The sequence below is a fragment of the Gekko japonicus genome, unplaced genomic scaffold (assembly GCF_001447785.1).
Source record: "Gekko japonicus isolate JY-2015 unplaced genomic scaffold, Gekko_japonicus_V1.1 scaffold2091, whole genome shotgun sequence".
NCBI classification, from domain to species: domain Eukaryota; kingdom Metazoa; phylum Chordata; class Lepidosauria; order Squamata; family Gekkonidae; genus Gekko; species Gekko japonicus.
The window spans coordinates 111,673-130,301 of record NW_015162014.1 but is presented as its reverse complement, the minus strand read 5'-3'; the positions used below and the strand labels follow the sequence as shown (position 1 = coordinate 130,301).

At 41.6% G+C, this 18,629-nt stretch overlaps 1 protein-coding gene across 1 annotated transcript in view; it reads left to right on the top strand.

Annotated features, from left to right (window-relative positions):
* LRRIQ1 (leucine-rich repeats and IQ motif containing 1) overlaps positions 1–18,629 on the top strand; it is a 155,566-nt gene that overhangs the window by 37,911 nt on the left and 99,026 nt on the right. Inside the window, exons 13-14 of the mRNA XM_015405489.1 lie at positions 6,290–6,363; positions 8,387–8,480. Of these exons, the coding sequence (XP_015260975.1) occupies positions 6,290–6,363; positions 8,387–8,480 (168 nt within the window). The remainder of the gene's footprint in view (positions 1–6,289; positions 6,364–8,386; positions 8,481–18,629) is intronic.

Here is an 18,629-nt window from a genome sequence, read left to right as displayed (position 1 = left end):
CATTTTGTCAGAGACAGGTGGGTGATGGGAGCTGCTTCTGTTCAACACCAACATTGCCTTGCCTTGCCACATGAATGGCAATGGCTGCTAGGAATGGCAGCTTTTCTTTTTCTCTTAGCACAACCAAATGGTTTACTGCCACTGTTTCCGTATCCACTGATCAAGTGGCATCAGCCACTATGAGCAGTAGCTCTAAAAGAGAAAGAGGGGTAGTGGCCAAGAGAACAGGTTGACAAGTGGGCAAATTGTATCCCTACAACCTTCTCATGATAGCAGTCAGTGCTTACTCTCCTGGACTGCTTTGCCCTCTTTCTCCTCATCAAGGAAAAAGAGGATTTGCATCTCCTTGTCTAACAATGCTGATTACTGACTTAATGATGTAGTATGTACTTTCAATTGTATGAGCCATAGTTTGTCCCAAGAACTGGCAGCTGAAGAAAGAACAAATCCTTTGTTGACTGCATTCTCTTATACACAAATTCAAAGTGTGGCTACATGTTACTCTCACCATATGAGAACACTGCCAGTTGAGAATTCTGAAGAGTTAGCACTTGTACAAAGCACTGCCAGATGTGCAATTCAAATAATCAAATAGTATATAATTTAATTTATTACTTTGGCAAAATGAAAGTGAATTTTGTAAGTGCCACATTTATTTATTTATTTCATTAGATTTATGAATCACTCACCTTGCAAGCAGGCTCTGGGTGATTTACAACCATTGTAAAAAACATTTAAAATACAATCAGTAGATCTATAATGTAAAACTGATCCAGATAGCGATATAACAGTCCCCCCCCTTTACCGGTGACACCACTGTCCCGCATGGTATGGCAGGGGAGGGTATGTGGGGGCCATAGAAAGAAAAAGGAGAGTGCCAGGCTTAACCTCCCATTGCTTTCCTCAACTAAAATCCTGGCGGAACATCTCTGCCTTACAGGCCTTGCAGAATTGCACCAGGTCTCACAGAGCCTGGATGTCATTCAGCAGAGAGTTCCACCAGGTCAGGGCCAGGACTGAAAAGGCACTTGCCCTAGTCAAGGACAGCAGGGCCTCCTTGGAGTTGGGGATCATTAGCAAGTTGTTCTTTTGGGGACATATTGGAGGAGAGGGTCCCAAAGGTACGTGGGTCCCTGACAGCCAAAGGCCTTGAAAATCAACACTAACACCTTGAACAACTGATAACCAGTGTAGCCACAGCACAGGTCATATGTGTGCTGTCCATGGCATTCCCACTAGGACTTGTGCCACCGCATTTTGGACTAGTTGGAGCCTCTGGGTCAGTCTCAAAGGGCAGGGCAATGTAGAGCAAGTTACAGTAATCCAGCCTGGCGGTGACTGTTGCATGGATTACCATGGGTAGGTCAGGGCATGACAGGAAAGAGGCCAGTAGCCATGCTTGGTGCAGATGGTAAAACACCAATCTGGCTGTATTTGTGACCTGCACCTCCATGGTTAAGAGGGCATCCAGAGTCACACCCAAATTCCTGACAGAGTGCACTGGTACCAACGGTGCCCCGTCAAGAATCAGGAGCCTGACCCTCAACCCCACAGCCCCTCCCCAGCCACAGAACCTCCATCTTCCCCGGGTTCAGCTTCAGCCTGCCATCCTGCCACAGCCTCCAAACCCTCAGCCAGATGTTGCAGGGCAGCATCCGGGTGGCCGTCCAAGAGCAGATACAACTGGGTGACACTCAAGCCTGAAACTCCGAGCCAGTTGGGTGAGGGAGTGCATATAGATGTTAAATAATATCGGGGAGAGGACTGCCTCCTGAGGAACCCCACATAACAGTGGGTACCTAGGGGACATCCCCCCCCCCGCACTACCCCCCATACCCTACCATGGAGAAATGAGAAAGGCCATTGCAAGGCTACACCACGTATCCCCATGTCAGCGAGGCTGTTGGGTCAAGAGGTCATAATTGACCATGTCGAATGCTGCCGTGAGATCAACAGCAGTGCAGACCCGCCTTGATCCAGCTGCCTACGGAGGTTGTCTGTTAAGGCGACCACACTGTCTCCGTCCCATGGCCAGGGTGGAAGCCAGACTGGAATGGATCCAATATATCACAATATTAACACTGTGAAAGTAGCTTTTTCATTATTATGGATAATAAATCGTGAAACACCTCAGTTATAACACCTAAAGTTTAGTTTTAGTTCCTCTAAAGAAAATCTACTAATACCCATAGAAGCCTGCCTGCATGAAACACAAGAGAAATAGTTGGTTTGGGTATTAAGCCTTCATTCACTGTGCATATTGTATAGTGAAGACTTCAGCACCTCACTTTTCTCTCCCCTCCCCTTACTGCATACATCTTACATTTCAAGTTTGCTTCAATTTTACTTTCTTGTTATTAACTTCCTTTGCTGTATTTGTCCTGCTTCTGCTCTAAATGATACCAGAAAAAGGAAGCCATTGGACTTAAAAAAATATCTCTTACTTTTGTGTCGTCTTTGTAATTTATATCCTTTTAATGCCCAGGGCTGTAGGACAAGGTCAAGTGGTATTAAGTTTTCTGTAATGTCCTTTGTCTTTCTGGTTTGAATTTTCTTTTTTTTAAAAAAAGACAAAGACCACCAGTGAAATGGAACCTATAGAATAACAGACAAGTCTGTCTTGTGTATGGGACCAGACTTTTAGTTCTGAAAGGCAAATAAGACATCTAGTCTCCCATGTTATAACCCATAGAGACTGCAGTCCAAAACACAATTACCTGGGAGTAAGCCCTGTTGAATATAGTGGGACTTACTTTGAATGCTAAATGTATCTTTCACCCTATGCCAATATAGCTTGGAGTTACACAAGTGTAGAATTTACTCATCATCCTAAACTCTTCTGAGCTGCTTAGGATGGGCCACTAAATTGCTGGCCTATCTTGAAAGCTGAGGGAAGGTGGAAATATTTTCTAGAAGCAAAACACAGCATGTAAAAATTGTGAACAGGATGTGAGCTACCCCCCCCCCCCCCACACACACACACACAAACACTTCCACTAAAGGCCTGCTTTCAGAAGATGTTCATGGTCTGACAAATCCGCATAAGAATGCCAGTGTTAGTAAATCTTAGGGCACAGATGTTATTGTAAATGAGGGCAGAAGTGTGTGTGAAGGAATGGGACAAGGCGAAAGAAATGAAAACCACAAAAGAAGAGCAAGCTTCAATGTGTAATTCACAAATGATTCCTCAGATGATTTGATATTCTTTTCCTTCAGTTAATTCTTTTACTATTCTCTGGAAATCTCTCTTTGGAGATGAGTACATTTTGTAGTTTTTGAAGGCTGGTCTCTAATACTTTATATTTTCTGTGCCCTTCCACAAAGAGGTAAGACAAGAACCATCAATAACACCCCAAATCCTGTCTTCTGACTTGCTAACCGTGCTTTCCTCTTGTTGGATGTCTTTTAGGAGGTAGAATTTTTTTCACCATGATGTTTTCTTTCATGTGGATTCATATTTGAGCATAATGCCACTGGTGCAAGCTGAATTGCTTAATCGAATATAATCACCACGTATTTGACAGAATCCTATGGATCTTCCAACTGTGACACTTTGCTTTGACTCAAGGAGGCTTTCATTGTCACAACAAGCTCTGCTTCTAGCACAAGAGTCTCTTGCATCAGTGAAGATTCCTTGTGCCAGAGAGAACTACTTTTAGATGAATTGATTTATAGGATCCAATCCTTTATCTTATTGCTTATTTATTAATAGCAAAGCCTATACTTTCTGTATCTTTCTGAAAAAGGTTAACATTTCAAGAAAACCATTTCATTCATGCATAACAGGATGCAAATGAGAAACTCAGTAAATGTAAAAGGACGTTATGTTTTGGAAGTAGATAGGGCAAAGCATGTGACCTAATGCATTTAAGAACTGCCTGCACAGAAAGCATGTTTTGAGCCCTTCCAGTGCTGTGAGTTAAAATGTCGTAATTTATTTATTTATTTTATTTATTTATTTTCACATTTATATCCCGCCCTTTCCCGAAGGCTCAGGGCGGCTAACAGGGGCACCAAGTGCAATGCAAACAGATGGTGCATGGATCAAGATTCTCTAGTTACTAATCTCTCTGGGTAGGGTTCTTCTTAATACTAAACTTAATACTAAACAATTATCTGTCTCCAGTTTGGTGTAGCGGTTAAAAGCGGCAGATTCTAATCTGGAGAACTGGGTTTGATTCCCCAGTTCTGCACGTGCAGCCAGGTGGGTGACATTGGGTCAGTCACAGTTCTCTCTGAGCTGTTCTCTCAAGAGCAGTTATCTCAGAGCTCTCAGCCCCACCTACCTCACCAGGTGTCTGTTGTGGGGAGAGGAAAGGAAGGAGATTGTAAGCTACTCTTGGATTTCGAGTGAAGAGCGGGGTATAAATCCAACTCTTCTTCTTCCTGCAGTCTAACTAGGCTACAACAACTTCAATCTGAGGACAAACATTAAACAGAGAGAAAGTATTTTATGATCCAGAGGCCCAGCTAGCTTGCAGAAAATAATGGGTTCCCCATTTACCCCAATTCTATCACTAAAGAGGAAGAAGAGCAGCACCTTCTTCAGAGAGAGACTATGGCTCAGTGGTAAATCTTCTGCTTTGTGTGCAGAAGGTCCCAGATGCAATCCTGAACATCTCCCATTTTAAAATGATGAGGTGGTAGATGATGTGCAAGATCTCTGCCTGAGGCCAGACCTATGGTCAAACAGCGTAGAAAGTAATGACCTTGATAGACTAATGGTCTGATGTGGTACAAAGCAACTACTGCGTTCAAGCACCAGTGCATGGTTTCAGGGAAGAGGCTGACTTTGTTGTTTCTGTCCCAGTGGCACAATTACTCGACAGTGTGATAGAGAAACTATGCTTTCCATGGAAGTCTACTCCTTTCTAAGGAGGCTTGCCCTCACTACCTCTGAGAACTGCTTCTCTTATGGTATTGTACGAACCTGATCAGTATTGTCCAGTTTGAAACAATGTCAGTTTCCTTCTAGCTCCTTGGATATTTAACAGGCACTCAATTTAATTTCAAAATACACACATGTGCTTCAGTGTTCGTTGCATATTTCTGCAATACTTATCCCCTGTTTATGCTTCCATTATTAAAAGTTGAGAAAACCAAAGAAGGGATCACAGTACAGGAAATACATCAACACAAAGAAACACTGTGATGCAATTGACAATAACATTGAATAATTCCTATAAACATCAATAAAAACTTATGCAATGTAGCTCAGGAAATTCTAACATATTCAAGAAAAAGTCCACCATCCTCTATGAGCACCCGGTTTGATACTCATTTCAAAAATCTTCCTCAGGAGTAGTCCTGTTATCTTAGAAGGTGTCAGCCTCTTGATACAGTTTAAATACTTCTTTTGCTTCCTTCAAATAGTAGCAGCATTAACTTCTTTTTTACTTTCTTCAAATTATTGCAGGTTAACTACTTTTTCAAATTATCCTAAAACAAACATGATTATTTAGAACAGAAAGAAACATGAAGCTGAATGGAAAATAGTTTTGTTCTCATTTATAAATTTATGAAAATTATTACTTTTTAACTTCAACCATTTTAAACTTACTTCCAGTTCCATTTCAAGTATTTGTACTAGGAGCAAGCCAGTTAATTAATTTCTTAATAGTAGCAACCAGTCCTCTTTAAAAATAAAAATAAAAATCTGGCTAGAGCCTTCTCATTTCAAATTGGCTGGCAAATGCTCTCTATCTCACATTGCTGCCTCAGTTGCTCTCTAGTAGATTATAGGAGTAACATTTCAGTCTTTTTTTCTATCTGGCTGAAGGCCTTCTTAAATAAGCTGACAATTGCTCTCCACCTCTCAGGTTGGAACTGAAACTCTCAAAAAACTATTCTGATTGATTCCATGCAGCTGCAAGTTACATGCTTCTTTCTTAAAGGTAAAGACCATTGACAAGGTTACCAAAGGCTGAACCCCTATATGTAATACATTCACTTCTAAATACTTTTGTGAGTAATCGTAAATGAACTGGGCTCTATTTAATTATCTTATAAATCCATTTTCAATTATTACAGGTTAACATTTCTTTTTCTACTATCTTCACATTATCTTGGAAGCCAACATGGTCCTTGAAATGAAAAGATACATGAAGCTGAATGGATTGTTGCTAATATTAATTTCTTTGTAATTTATAACTTTTAACTTGCTTCTAGTTCCATTATTGTTTATAATGGTAGCACATAAGACCTCTTTTCTGCCTGGCTAAAAGCCTTATTAAAAGGGCTGTTGCCACATTCTTCTCTAAACATGTTTTTTCTCTTTCTCTCTCTTTAGCTTGACACACCTTGCACCTCTTTTTTCATATCTGTCATTGGAAAAGCTAGATGTCAGCAACAACTGCTTGTTAGGTGAGTGGTTTCAAACTGTTGCTAGGGTTTTCAGTTGCTCTCCTGTAATGTGGAAGTGAGCTCAGTTGTTAAAATGTATACAAAATGAGACTTTAAATGTTTATTATGCAGTTTCTGAATACTATTGTTAAAGCTGTCATGCACAGAATTCCTGCTCCCCTCACCATTGGCTTGGATCCAAACTAGATTTTTCTGCAGGCGTAAGGATTTCTGCTCACAGAACACGGTCTTCCCTTCTCCCCCAGTCCACAGCAGCCTGAAATGCCCCTCCGAATTCTGTTCTGGGAAGAGATGGGACCCCCTACAGAACAGGATTTTAGGGAGGGGTATTTCGGCTGCTAGGTGGGATCATGCTCAGTGAATAGAAATGCTGCTCCTGAGGAAATGTTAGTCTATGTCAGGCTCCATAGCCAACAACGGAGAACACGCTTATCAGAAAGGTTATACTTTATTGAAGAGCTATAGATGCATTAACAAAGGCACTGTTAAGAATAGCGTCGCCCCTACAAGCATAATGGGATATAGGGTATTCGTATGTACCCCCCCTTCCTTGGGCCAATTAGCCACATTCCTGCGCGCGGGAGAAGGAGCCCCTGGCCGGTTGAGCCAAAGCTGGGAACCGACAGTGCTCCCGTGGTTCCCTCACTCCTAGACACCACACCACCTGCATTACTGTAGATAAGCAAGCGTTACAGGATAGAAGAAGCACAGAAGGAATGCCTCAGTACTTTGTACACAGGTCATCTGACCCCTCCTGCTACCATGGCAGCATAGCTGACAGTCTAGATCCAACCCATAATCTAACACTACAGGGTTGAGTTGCCCTTCCTTTGCTCCAGACTTCTTCTCTAGCTCAAATTCCTGCCACTCTTAATAAAGATATGTCCGGACAGTATCAGACAGTAACTAGATGACTCTTACCAGGATTTAAACCCAGGTCTTAAACTTCTGATTAACAGCAGTCACCATTTAGCATGAACCTTAGTTAAGGGTGGTGCCATTATAAGCTTCAATCATTAAGTCTGGTGGAACATGGTGAAATGGAAAAGGGTAGAAAGAGAAGGGGATGGAGAAGTATGCTCACAGTCCCAAAGTCTGTGCCTGTCATCACACAGAATAGCTCAGACTCTGTAGACACTTTATAGCTTCTACTATTTTTCATTTTCATCACTGTGGCCTCTGTGCAGTTGCACACGGGAAGTGTGTCCACACAGTGTAGTAGACTGATTACGCCTTCTTATTTAAACATTAGTATCATGCTTTTCCTCATGGTTCAAGACAGTTTACTATTATAGTTAAAAACGTTTTCAGTAAAAACCAAAATAAGATAGCAAACCTCAGATCTCTTCCCTCCCCCCCTTAAGAGATGCCCATCATTCAAACCCTCTCAGAAGACCCTGCAAACCGGACAGGCCTTGCAGCACCTCCCAAAGCTCTCCAAGGAGAAGGCCCCTCTCACCTCTTCAGGGAGCCTATTCCACAGAACTGGAGCCACAATGGAAAAGGTGTGGGCTCTGATCAGTGCCTGAAAGGCCACCCTAAGTGTTAGGATAGCCAAGAGATGGCTGCCTGACAACTGAAGTCGGCACACAGGGACATATGGAAGGAGATGGTTCTCGATAAGAGAATATTCCTCAGTCAAGAAAAAAGTCTCTTCAGGCATCTCCCAGTGTAACATGTACAAATAGCTTATTAGGTTGCCAAGTGTTTATGCTTACTTTCAAGCATATAGGAAATGAAAGAAAAGGTCTGTGATTTGATTTCCCCCAAATAAGCAGATGAAGTATGTTAGCATTTATTATTTATTTATATTAATTCATATCCTTCATTTTTATCTCATATTATTACAAAGTCTCTTCCAATATAATCAGTAGCAATAAATAATACAAAATTAAAAACTGTTGTAAAATCTATACAAAACAGTAACATGATGACATATTAAAAAACAGCCATAATGTTGTGATCATAGGTTAAATAGTGGGATTATCTCAGTTTATATTTCCCTTGTTCTTATCATATGCAGACCTTAAGAGTGTCATCCAATGGCTTAGTGGTTGTGAAAATCTAAGAGATTTATCCCTATATGGAAATCCACTTCTTCAAGAAGAGAACTGGAGGTAAGCAAATGAGATAAAAGTGATGTGACAAGGATGGCTGAGATTAGTTTGGGCTCCCTTAGGCTTAGTAATAAGGCAGGCTATAGCCCTTCCTGACTAAACTGGAGCAACTCGTTTCATTTCTTCCCCCCTCAAGAGTCTCTGTAAATAGTTTTAATTTCAGACAAAAGGAAAATTGTAAGGGGGGGCATTGATTTTCTCTCAGAGCAGCAATTTTTTTCTAGAAGGAATTGTTTACAGCAGTAATTCTTACTGCAAAAAAAAAAAAAGGTCAGGTTGGTGTTTTGGTATTTTAGGCAGGTGGGCAGTATAGATATAATAATTATGTGAACATCCCAAGGGTTCCCTTCTATCTTTGTCTTCCACCAAGGGTGAAGTCTTTACTGTTTTGATTGGCCTTCCCTCACTGACCCTCCTTCCAGTCATGTGTCTATGTGTTCATCTGTTTTGTTTTTAATTGTTTTATATCCATATGTAGTTATAAGGTTGTTTTAATATTTTTTATTGTTCGCCTCCTTGGATACCCTAAGTTGGGTTGAAAGGCAGCATAAAAATATTTTAAATAAAAAAATAAAAAATGCATTCTTTTGTTGAGATAGTTGAAAGCAGTTCCAGGGAAGAGAAGAAATTCATAGTTATCACTAGTTGGGTGTCAGTAGCTATGTAAAAAAATAGCCCAAACTTTTACTGTAAACCAATATGATCCTAGGGAAACAAGTTTTCCTGTTCTGTTCTGAAAATGAATGAAGTTTGGGAGTATCAAGCAGGGTGGGAGACCATGATTTTTCCCCAAGCTAATTTGCTTTCTGTGGCCCTTTCTTAGGACCATAGAGCATGATTTCTTCTGGTTTATTTAGTTTGTTCTCATCTTAAAGACAAAAGAAAGAATATCCACTCTTGTTCTGACCCAGTTAAACGTGAGGAGGTAGAAAACAAAGCCTATTTTTCTCACTATTTTTCATATATATGGTCATACTTAAGAATATTTCTTAACCTCATACATTAGCTGAAGAAATATTTTGGAGTTCTTTCACCTATGACTCAGACTGAAGGCATAACCTGTTTCATATGGATATGCTACTTGGGTTGCTTCCACAGGGAGTGCTTGCTTCACATCTCCCATCACTTCAACTGCAGCTATTTTATTTTGGCTTCTACATGATATCATCGTGCATTTATCTACTGTCCGGATTTTCCCTGGCACTGCTATAGGTTTCCGCAAGCAGGTTTAAGTGTGAATAGGAAGGGACAGATTTCCACCCAAATTCTTTGCCACATCTGCACCGTTTTGCTTCATGCCAGCCACCCCACCCCCCAGCAGGCTTTCCCCCCACTATTATTGTCACGGTCAGCTATTTGACTGGTAGATGGTGTTCTGCAATTTGAGATGTAGCCAAGCTCTTGGGAATTGCAGAGGTATCTTTGCAGGGTTCTTGCTGTTCCAAGCAACACTGTCTTCTGGAGCTGAGCTGGTGTTTTTGCTCAATCCATAATGTGCAGGTGTTTCTTGAGACTTCTAGGCACTGCTCCAAGGGCTCCAGTGTCAACTGGCACAAGGATAACCTTCTTCTCCCAGAAGCACTCTAACTCTATTTGTAGGTCCTTTTTGTGATCTCCTGTTTTTTCTTTTCTATTCTGCTGTCTCCTGGAATTGCAGTGTCAATGGTCCAAACTCTATTTCTCATTTTTTCCCTAAAATTGTGATACCAGGAGTATTATGCTCCAGGTGTTTATCTGTTTGTAATCTGAAGCTGAGCTGGTGTTTTTGCTCAATCCATAATGTGCAGGTGTTTCATGAGACTTCTAGGCACTGCTCTAAGGACTCCAGTGACAACTGGCATGATGATAACCTTCTTCTCCCAGAGGCACTCTAACTGTATTCGTAGGTCCTTTTTTTTGTGATCTCCTGTTCTTTCTTTTCTATTCTGCTGTCTCCTGGAATTGCAGTGTCAATGATCCAAACTCTATTTCTCATTTTTTCACCCTATAATTGTGTTATCAGGGGTATTATGCTCCAGGTGTTTACCTGTTCGTAATCAAAAGCTCCAAAGAATCTTTGTTTCATAATTTTCATGCTCTTGTCTGGTTTGTGTTCCCATGAATTTCTGGCTGATACTAATCCATGCTCTTGCAGAGATTCCAGTATAGCATAACCACAACTCTATTGTGATGTTTTTTATAGTCAGTTTGAGCAATTTTACCGACTGTTTCATCCTTTGTCTTGCAAAGTCAACATTTGCTGTTATCACTGGTCTTCTGAATCTTGGCTTTCATACTATTCGTTTTGAGTTCCTGCTCTTGTGCAGCTAGAGTGAGTCCTGTTTCTTTCTTCAAGTGCCATTTTGGAGCCACTTCCACGTGTTTTCACTCTCAGCTTTATTCTCTCTGTCTTTCAAATATTGCCCATGCAAGTGCTTTGCCTTCCAGTTGTCAAAGTGACTTGATTGCAATTTTTTTGTAATCTTTGTCGGTTTCTGTGGCAGAACCAGCCTGCTCTGGTCTGCAGGCCCTATTCTGCCCTGCCTTCCTAGGGGGTTCCCAACTCCCTGGAGGGGTTTTTCTTTCATTCTCAGGTAGCCCACCACTACCACATGATCATTGTTGGGATTTTCCATTGGGAGGATCAGGACTCCCAGCTTCCCTTCCAAGTTCAGAAGCTGTACGTAAGTGTCTCCCACTACCTAGCATCTGGTCATCAAGTGGACAGATTAATCCTTGGGTGCCCTTGGAGGAATAGCCACTTGCCAACTGCCTGCCTTCCTCCTGACAAGATAGCGTGTTTGAGACAGTGGAGGTTTATGTGGTACAGAGAACTGCTCCCAGCATCCAAAGTTATAAAGAAAAAGTTTACAAACTTAGCACAGCACCAGATTGTGCAAGGAATCCAGAAGAATTTGGTAAAAACAGAAGTTTTCTGTCCCTTTCTCTATATATGCCCTATGAGCTGTTAAAATATAGGATGGGCTTTTTAGCTAAGATGTTCTAGTTCTCTACAGAGTTACCATCTCTGGTATTCCACCCACTTGACCTCGGTCAGCCCAGGTCAAGGAAGCTTTTCCTGTAATTTTCAAAAAGTTCCTTCCTCAAGTCTCTCTAGAATTTGACACCCCCAACTCTCTGCTCCCTGCCTGAAGGGGGGGGGGGAGAAGGAGGAAGCTTGACCATCCCTTTTCTCTAGACCCATTATAGTGTTGCCAGGTCCCCGTGGGGTGTGGGGAAACCCCCGCTCGAGAGGCCCATTCCCCACCAGCCCGGATTGGGCCACCAGGGGAAACCCCACCCCCAAAGTGTGCGATGTGCCCAGCGTGAAGACATCACCCGGAGGTGACGTGATCGCATTGGGCACGTTGCGGGGGGATGCACTATTATTCGAGGGAAAACCCTATGGTTTTCCCTCAAATGATTGTGGCCCCGCCCCCAACATGCCCGAAACGATCACGTCACTTCTAGGTGATGTCATAGTGGCGCGCACGCAAAGCCCGCACACAAGAAGACTCCCAGGGAGCTTCGGGACTCCCCCCACTAAATCGTGAGTAACACTTGGCAAGCCTAACCCAGTAGCATCTGTATGAAGGTGGGCTGAGGTACAAACAAACTGACTTCCACCTCTGCCTAGAGAATAAAACACAAAGTGGAGGCTTTGCTCCGTGCCAACCTCCCAGGAGAAAATGAATTTCTTCATAGTTTCTGTAACCTTAAATAAATCTGCATTGTACACTTCAACTGAAAGCTTATCTTTGCTTTTCTTGGTGTAGTCATTTAGTGCTTGTTTTTCTTCTTCAAGAACTTGCTTAACTGTCAGGAGACTTCTTCCACCTCTTGGTAAATAAAGATGATCAACGTCACTTCTGGGGTGTAGTGAGTGATGCATTGTCATTATCTTGCAAGTTTTATGATCTATTGTTTCTATTTCTGCTTTTGAATTGATAATGCCAGTTGTGTATCTTAGAACTGGGACCACCCACATGTTAATTGCCTTTCCCAGTTTGGTGTAGTGGTTAAGTGCGCGGACTCTAATCTGGGAGAACCGGGTTTGATTCCCCACTCCTCCACTTGCAACTGCTGGATGACCTTGGGCATGCCATAGTTCTGATAAGAGCTGTCCTTGAAAAAGAGCAGTTTCTGTCAGAGCTGTCTCAGCCCCACCTACCTCACAGGTTGTCTGTTGTGGGGAGGGGAAGGGAAAGGAATTTGTAAGCTGCTCTGAGAATCCTTTGGATAGTCAAAGGCGGGGTATAAATCCAATCTCTTCTCTCTTCTTCTTCCCATGTTGCCTCCATTTAATTTTGTTCACAGTATCTTTTTAACTTTTTGGTAATACTCCTTGGTTATATTTTTCTTATATTTGATGTTGTCAGCTTCCAAAATTCCAAGATATTTGTAGTTTTCTTCAAAACCCAGTGTTTTGATGTTCTTGTTTGGCATCTTGATTTCTTCTGGTTCAATGCTCTTTCCTCTATTCAGTGCTAATGCTGCACATTTGTCAAGGCCAAATTCCATTACTATATCTTTTCTGAATATTCAAACTGTATTTAGTAAAGTATGAATCTCTGATTATGACTTTCCATGCTTTATAGTATTATTATTATTATTATTGTCACAATTATTGTCACAGTCATATATTTGACAAGTAGATTGGTGTTCTGCAGTTCAAGATCTAGCCAAGTTCTTGGGAATTGCAGAGGTATCTTCACAGGATTCTGTTGTTGTTGTTGTTATTACCACTTCTCTCAGTAGCACTACTATTGCTGCTGCAGTGTTAAAAAACTATCACAATGAGAATAAAAGGGGAATTGCCCCTTGCAGAAGGAGTCTTAGTTATTTTTATATGTCTTTGCTGTCTGCAAGGTATCATTTCAAAGGCTAAAAGAATTAGATTTCTAAAGAATGGGGCACACTTGGCATTGAGTAGCCCTTTATGTAGTCACCAAATTTCCTCTGAACAAAGTGATCACCCGAGTTTGACCTTGATCTTCCTGTTACTTCTAGTGTACTTCTAGGAAATACTTCTTTACTCAACGAGTAATTGAATTGTGGAATTAACTGCCATGAAGGTGACAGCCACAAACATAGATGGTTAGAAAGTTTAATGAAGGATATTTATGAGTGGCTACTAGCCATGGGAGCCTTTGTATTCAAGGCAGTAAACTTCTGAAACACAGTGATAGGAGGCAGCTTCAGGGATGACCTTGGCCTCTGTGTCCAGGTGTCCTCCAGGGCAACTGGTTGCCTGGTGTGTGAAGCAGGATGCTGGACTAGATTGACTACTGATCTGATCCAGCAGGGCACTTATGTTCTTATGTACCTTTAAGTCCTCCTTTTGTTCTTTCTGGTTCAACATCTTTATCAATGATTTGGATGAAAGGATAGAGGGAATGCTTATTAAATTTATTAAATATGGAGGATGACAGAGTCAGGATACAGGATGTTCTTGACAGGCTGGAAAACTGGGCTAAAAGAAATTTAATGAATTTCAATGGGGATAAATGTAAAGTTCTGCATTTAGGTAAGAAAAATCAAATGTATAATTATAGTTTGGGGGAGACTTGTCTTGGTAGTAGTATGTGTGAAAAGGATCTAGGGGTCTTAGTAGACCATACACTGAACATGAATCAGCAGTGTGATGTGGTTGCTAAAAAGGCAAATGTGATTTTGGGCTGTATCAACAGAAGTATGGTGTCCAGATCACGAGATGTGATGGTACCAATTTACTCTGCTCACCTAGAGACCTCACCTAGAGTATTATGTTCAGTTTTGGGCACCATAATTTAAGAAGGATATAGACAAGCTGGAATGTGTCCAGAGGAGAGCAACAAAGATGGTGAGGGGTCTGGAGACCAAGTCCTATAAGGAAAGGTTAAAGGAGCTGGGTATATTTAGCCTGGAGAAGAGCTGAGAGGTGATATGATAACCATCTTCAAATACTTGAAGGGCTGTCATATAGATGATAGTAGTTTTCTGTTGCCCCAGAAGGTGAGACCGGAACCAACAGGTTGAAATTAAATAAGTTTTTGGCTAAACATTAGGAAGAACTTCCTGACAGAGCGGTTCAGTGGAACAGGCTTCCTCGGGAGGTGGTCAGCTCTCCATAAGAACATAAGAGAAGCCAATGTTGGATCAGGCCAAAGGCCCATCCAGTCCAACACTCTGTCACACAATGGCCAAATATACCAGGTGCCATCAGGAGGTCCAGCAGTGGGGCTAGGGCACTAGAAGCACTCCCACTGTTGCTCCCCCAAGCACCAAGAATACAGTGCATCACTTGCCCCAGACTGAGAGTTCCTATCTATACTTCATGGCTATAGCCACTGATGGACCTCTGCTCCATATGTTTATCTAATTCCCTCTTGAAGCCGTCCATACTTGTAGCCATTGCCACCTCCTGTGGCAGTGAATTCCATGTGTTAATCACTTTTTGGGTGAAGAAGTACTTCCTTTTATCTGTTCTAACCCAACTGCTCAGCAATTTCATTGAGTGCCCACGAGTTCTTGTAATTTTGAGAAAGGGAGAACAGTACATCATTCTCGATCTGCTCTATCCCATGCATAATCGTATAAACCTTGATCATGTCACCCCTCAGCCATTGTTTCTCCAAGCTAAAGAGCTCCAACCTCTTTAACCTTTCTTCATAGGGAAAGTGTTCCAACTCTTTTATCATTCTAGTTGCCCTTTTCTGCACTTTTTCCAATGCTATAATATCCTTTCTGATGTGTGGTGACCAGAACTGTACACAGTACTCCAAATGAGGTTGCACCATTGATTTATACAGGGGCATTATGATAGTGGCTGATTTGTTTTCAATTCCCTTCCTAATAATCCCCAGCATAGCATTGGCCTTTTTTATTGCAGTCGCACACTGTCTCGACATTTTCATTGAGATCTATTATGACTCCAAGATCTCTCTCTTGGTCAGTCTCTGCCATTTCGGACCCCATCAACGTGTATTTATAGTTAGGATTTTTGGCCCCAATGTGCATCACTTTTCACTTGGCCACATTGAACCCCATCTGCCACGTTGACACCCACTCGCCCATCCTCGACAGATCCCTTTGGAGTGCCTCACAATCCTCTCTGGTTCTCACCACCCTGAACAACTTTGTGTCATCTGCAGATTTAGCCACTTCACTGCTTACTCCCAACTCCAAATCATTAATAAATAAGTTAAAAAGCATCCCTGTGGTACCCCACTACTTACCACCCTTCACTGAGAATATTGCACATTTATACTGTTTCCTATTAATTAGCCAGTTTTTGATCCACAAAAGGACTTGTCCTTTTATCCCGTGACTATTGAGCTTACTTAGGAGCCTCTGATGAGGAACTTTATCAAAAGCTTTCTAGAAGTCAAGGTAAACAACATCTATTGGGTCCCCCTTGTCCACATGTTTGTTTACTCCCTCAAAAAACACTAACAGGTTAGTGAGACAAGATCTTCCCTTACAGAGCCCATGCTGAGTCTGCCTATCAGTTTTAGGACCTCCTCTCTCGTCACCTCAATCTGACTCAGGTCTTTCAACACCCCTCCCGAACTCAGCGGCTCTGGAGTGGGCAAGCACCTCTCATCTTCCACAGTGAAGACGGAGGCAAAAAATGCATTTAGCTTCTCAGCCATTTCCCTATCATCCTTCAGTACTCCTTTTACCCCTTGGTCATCCAAGAGCCCCACTGCCTCCCTGGCTGATTTTCTGCCTCTAATGTATTTGAAGAAAGTTTTATTGTTGGTCTTTATGTTTTTTGCTATATGCTCCTCATATTCCCTTTTTGCCTGCCTGATCACAGACTTGCATTTTATTTGCCACAGCCTGTGTTCCCTTTTATCAACCTCACTGAGACTAGCATTCCACCGCTTAAAGGAATCCTTCTTACCTTTTACAGCTTCTATTACATTGTTTGTTAATCACGCAGGCTTTTTTCTATACCGATTTTCTGCCTTTCCTAACCTGTGGGGTGTGTGTGTGTGTGCATGTGTGTATATATATATATTTGAGCTTCTAGGATTGTAGTTTTAAATAGTCTCCAAGCTTCCCCAATAATTTTGACCCTTTCTACTTTTCCTTTCACTTTTCTCTTCACATGTCCCCTCATATCAGAGAAGTTACCCCTTTTAAAGTTAAAAGTGGTTGTGTCAGTCTTTTTGGGCAACTCCCTATTTATACAAATGTTGAACTCAGTAACATTATGGTCACTGTTCCCAAGCGGTGCAATCACTTTTACATCTCTCACCAGGTCTTGGATGTTACTTAGGACCAAATCCAGGATCACTTCTCCCCTGGTAGGTTCTGTGACTATCTGTTCCATAGCACAGTCATTGAGAATGTCTAGAAATTCAATCTCTTTTCCCCGACTTGATATTGACCCAATCAATGTGTGGGTAGTTAGAATCACCTATTACGACACAGTTATTTCATCTAGCCACTATCTTCAATTCATGCATCATTTTATAATCTTCCTCTATCTTTTGATCTGGTGGGTGATAACAGACTCCCAGTGTTAAGGTTCTTTTTGGGCCCACTATTTCAACCCATAGCATTTCCAGAAGCGAATCCTATTCTCCTACCAAACCTCCTTCTTTGGAGGTTTTCAAACAGAGGCTAGATGGCCATCTGACAGATATGCAGATTCTGTGAACTTAGGCAGATCATGAGAGGGAGGGCAGGAAGGGTTGCCTCAGTGCTTAGTTCTTGTGGCCCTTTTTTACTCACCCAGGGAAATGCTGATTGCCACTTTGGGGTCAGGAAGCAATTTTGCTCCAGGCTGGTTTGGCCAAGGATCTTGGATGTTTTTTGGGGTTTTTTGTCATCTTCTGGGTGTGGAACGGAGGTCACTGAGGGTGTGAAGGGGGAGGTATTTGTGAATTTCCTGCCTCTGTGATTCTATGATCTGTTGTTAAAGTCAACTCATTTTCTGCCTTTGCTTTTTCATTTTTTTATGGGTACATCTGTGTGTCACACTGGTTCATTGATGGCAGGAAGAAAGCAAGAATACATTGGAAGTGCTATCTTTAAAAGACTTTTCCTTTTGGGGGCTGGTGTAGAGCTGCCATTGCTGTTTGGCTACAGCATTACTCTTCAACCCATAATAATCCTGGCTAGTCCATATGGCTTAGCAGTGATAGGATAAATCATTATAAATACCTCAATGCAGTTGAACTGGTGTTTTGTCATTTCCCCCACTTCCACTTCTTCACCCACAATTGCCAATGGTGCTTTCAGCTCTCCCAGATTTCATTCTCCCATTGCACTTGGTTAATGAATCCATCTACTAAGTTTTTCAAAACTGAATTGTCTTAACTCAGCATCTGCTTATGCACACAGAACTACTGATACACACAGACAGAACTACTGATACACATTGCATGGACACACGAGCCTTCCCATTTAGTGAAACATTCAGGCCCCATAGAGCTTTGGATCATTCTTGAGAACACTCTTTGGATCACATGGTCCGGCATATCCCATCTTCTTAATATCAATTCAGCTATTAATGTCATATATACAGCACAAGGGGAAGATGGTAGGAGATCCACGTCCCTGAGAGCCAGTCCCTATCTTGTTATTAATGGGAAAGGGGAATACTGGAAAGCTGTTATATGACTAGCATAGAAATGGTTGCAAATCTGTATTTATGTTCTTACATAATAGCTTTTATTGTGACTGCAAAAGTCAAAGATTAATTTCTCTTAAAGTATTGCATACTGCATGACGATCTTACAGTCTTACTGTTTATAGCTAAATTATATTGTTCTTACTGGCTGATATTGCATGTAATGAATTCCTGCTTTAAGCAAATTCAGGTTAAAATAAATCTTTGGAATTCCTGAACTATCCAGTTCCTTCTATACCATTTGACCCAATAGAACTTCCATGATTGGACAAGAGACTGATTTATCTAATGGGATAGGATAAAGTATGGATTTGCTGAATTCAGCATTGACTGTTACTTCAGGCAATATGTTCCAATGAACTTTACATAACCCCTTGATACCAACAAAGGAATTAGTTGTAAAATTTCCCAATTGGCTTCCTACTTTCATGTTCAGCCAGTGATAACACTGAAGAAGCTGAAGTACTAAGAAATCACTTTTTAGAAATTAAACCCTGGGATCAGTTTGAGCACTCCTTGGGGGAATGTGTTTCATTGCAGTAATG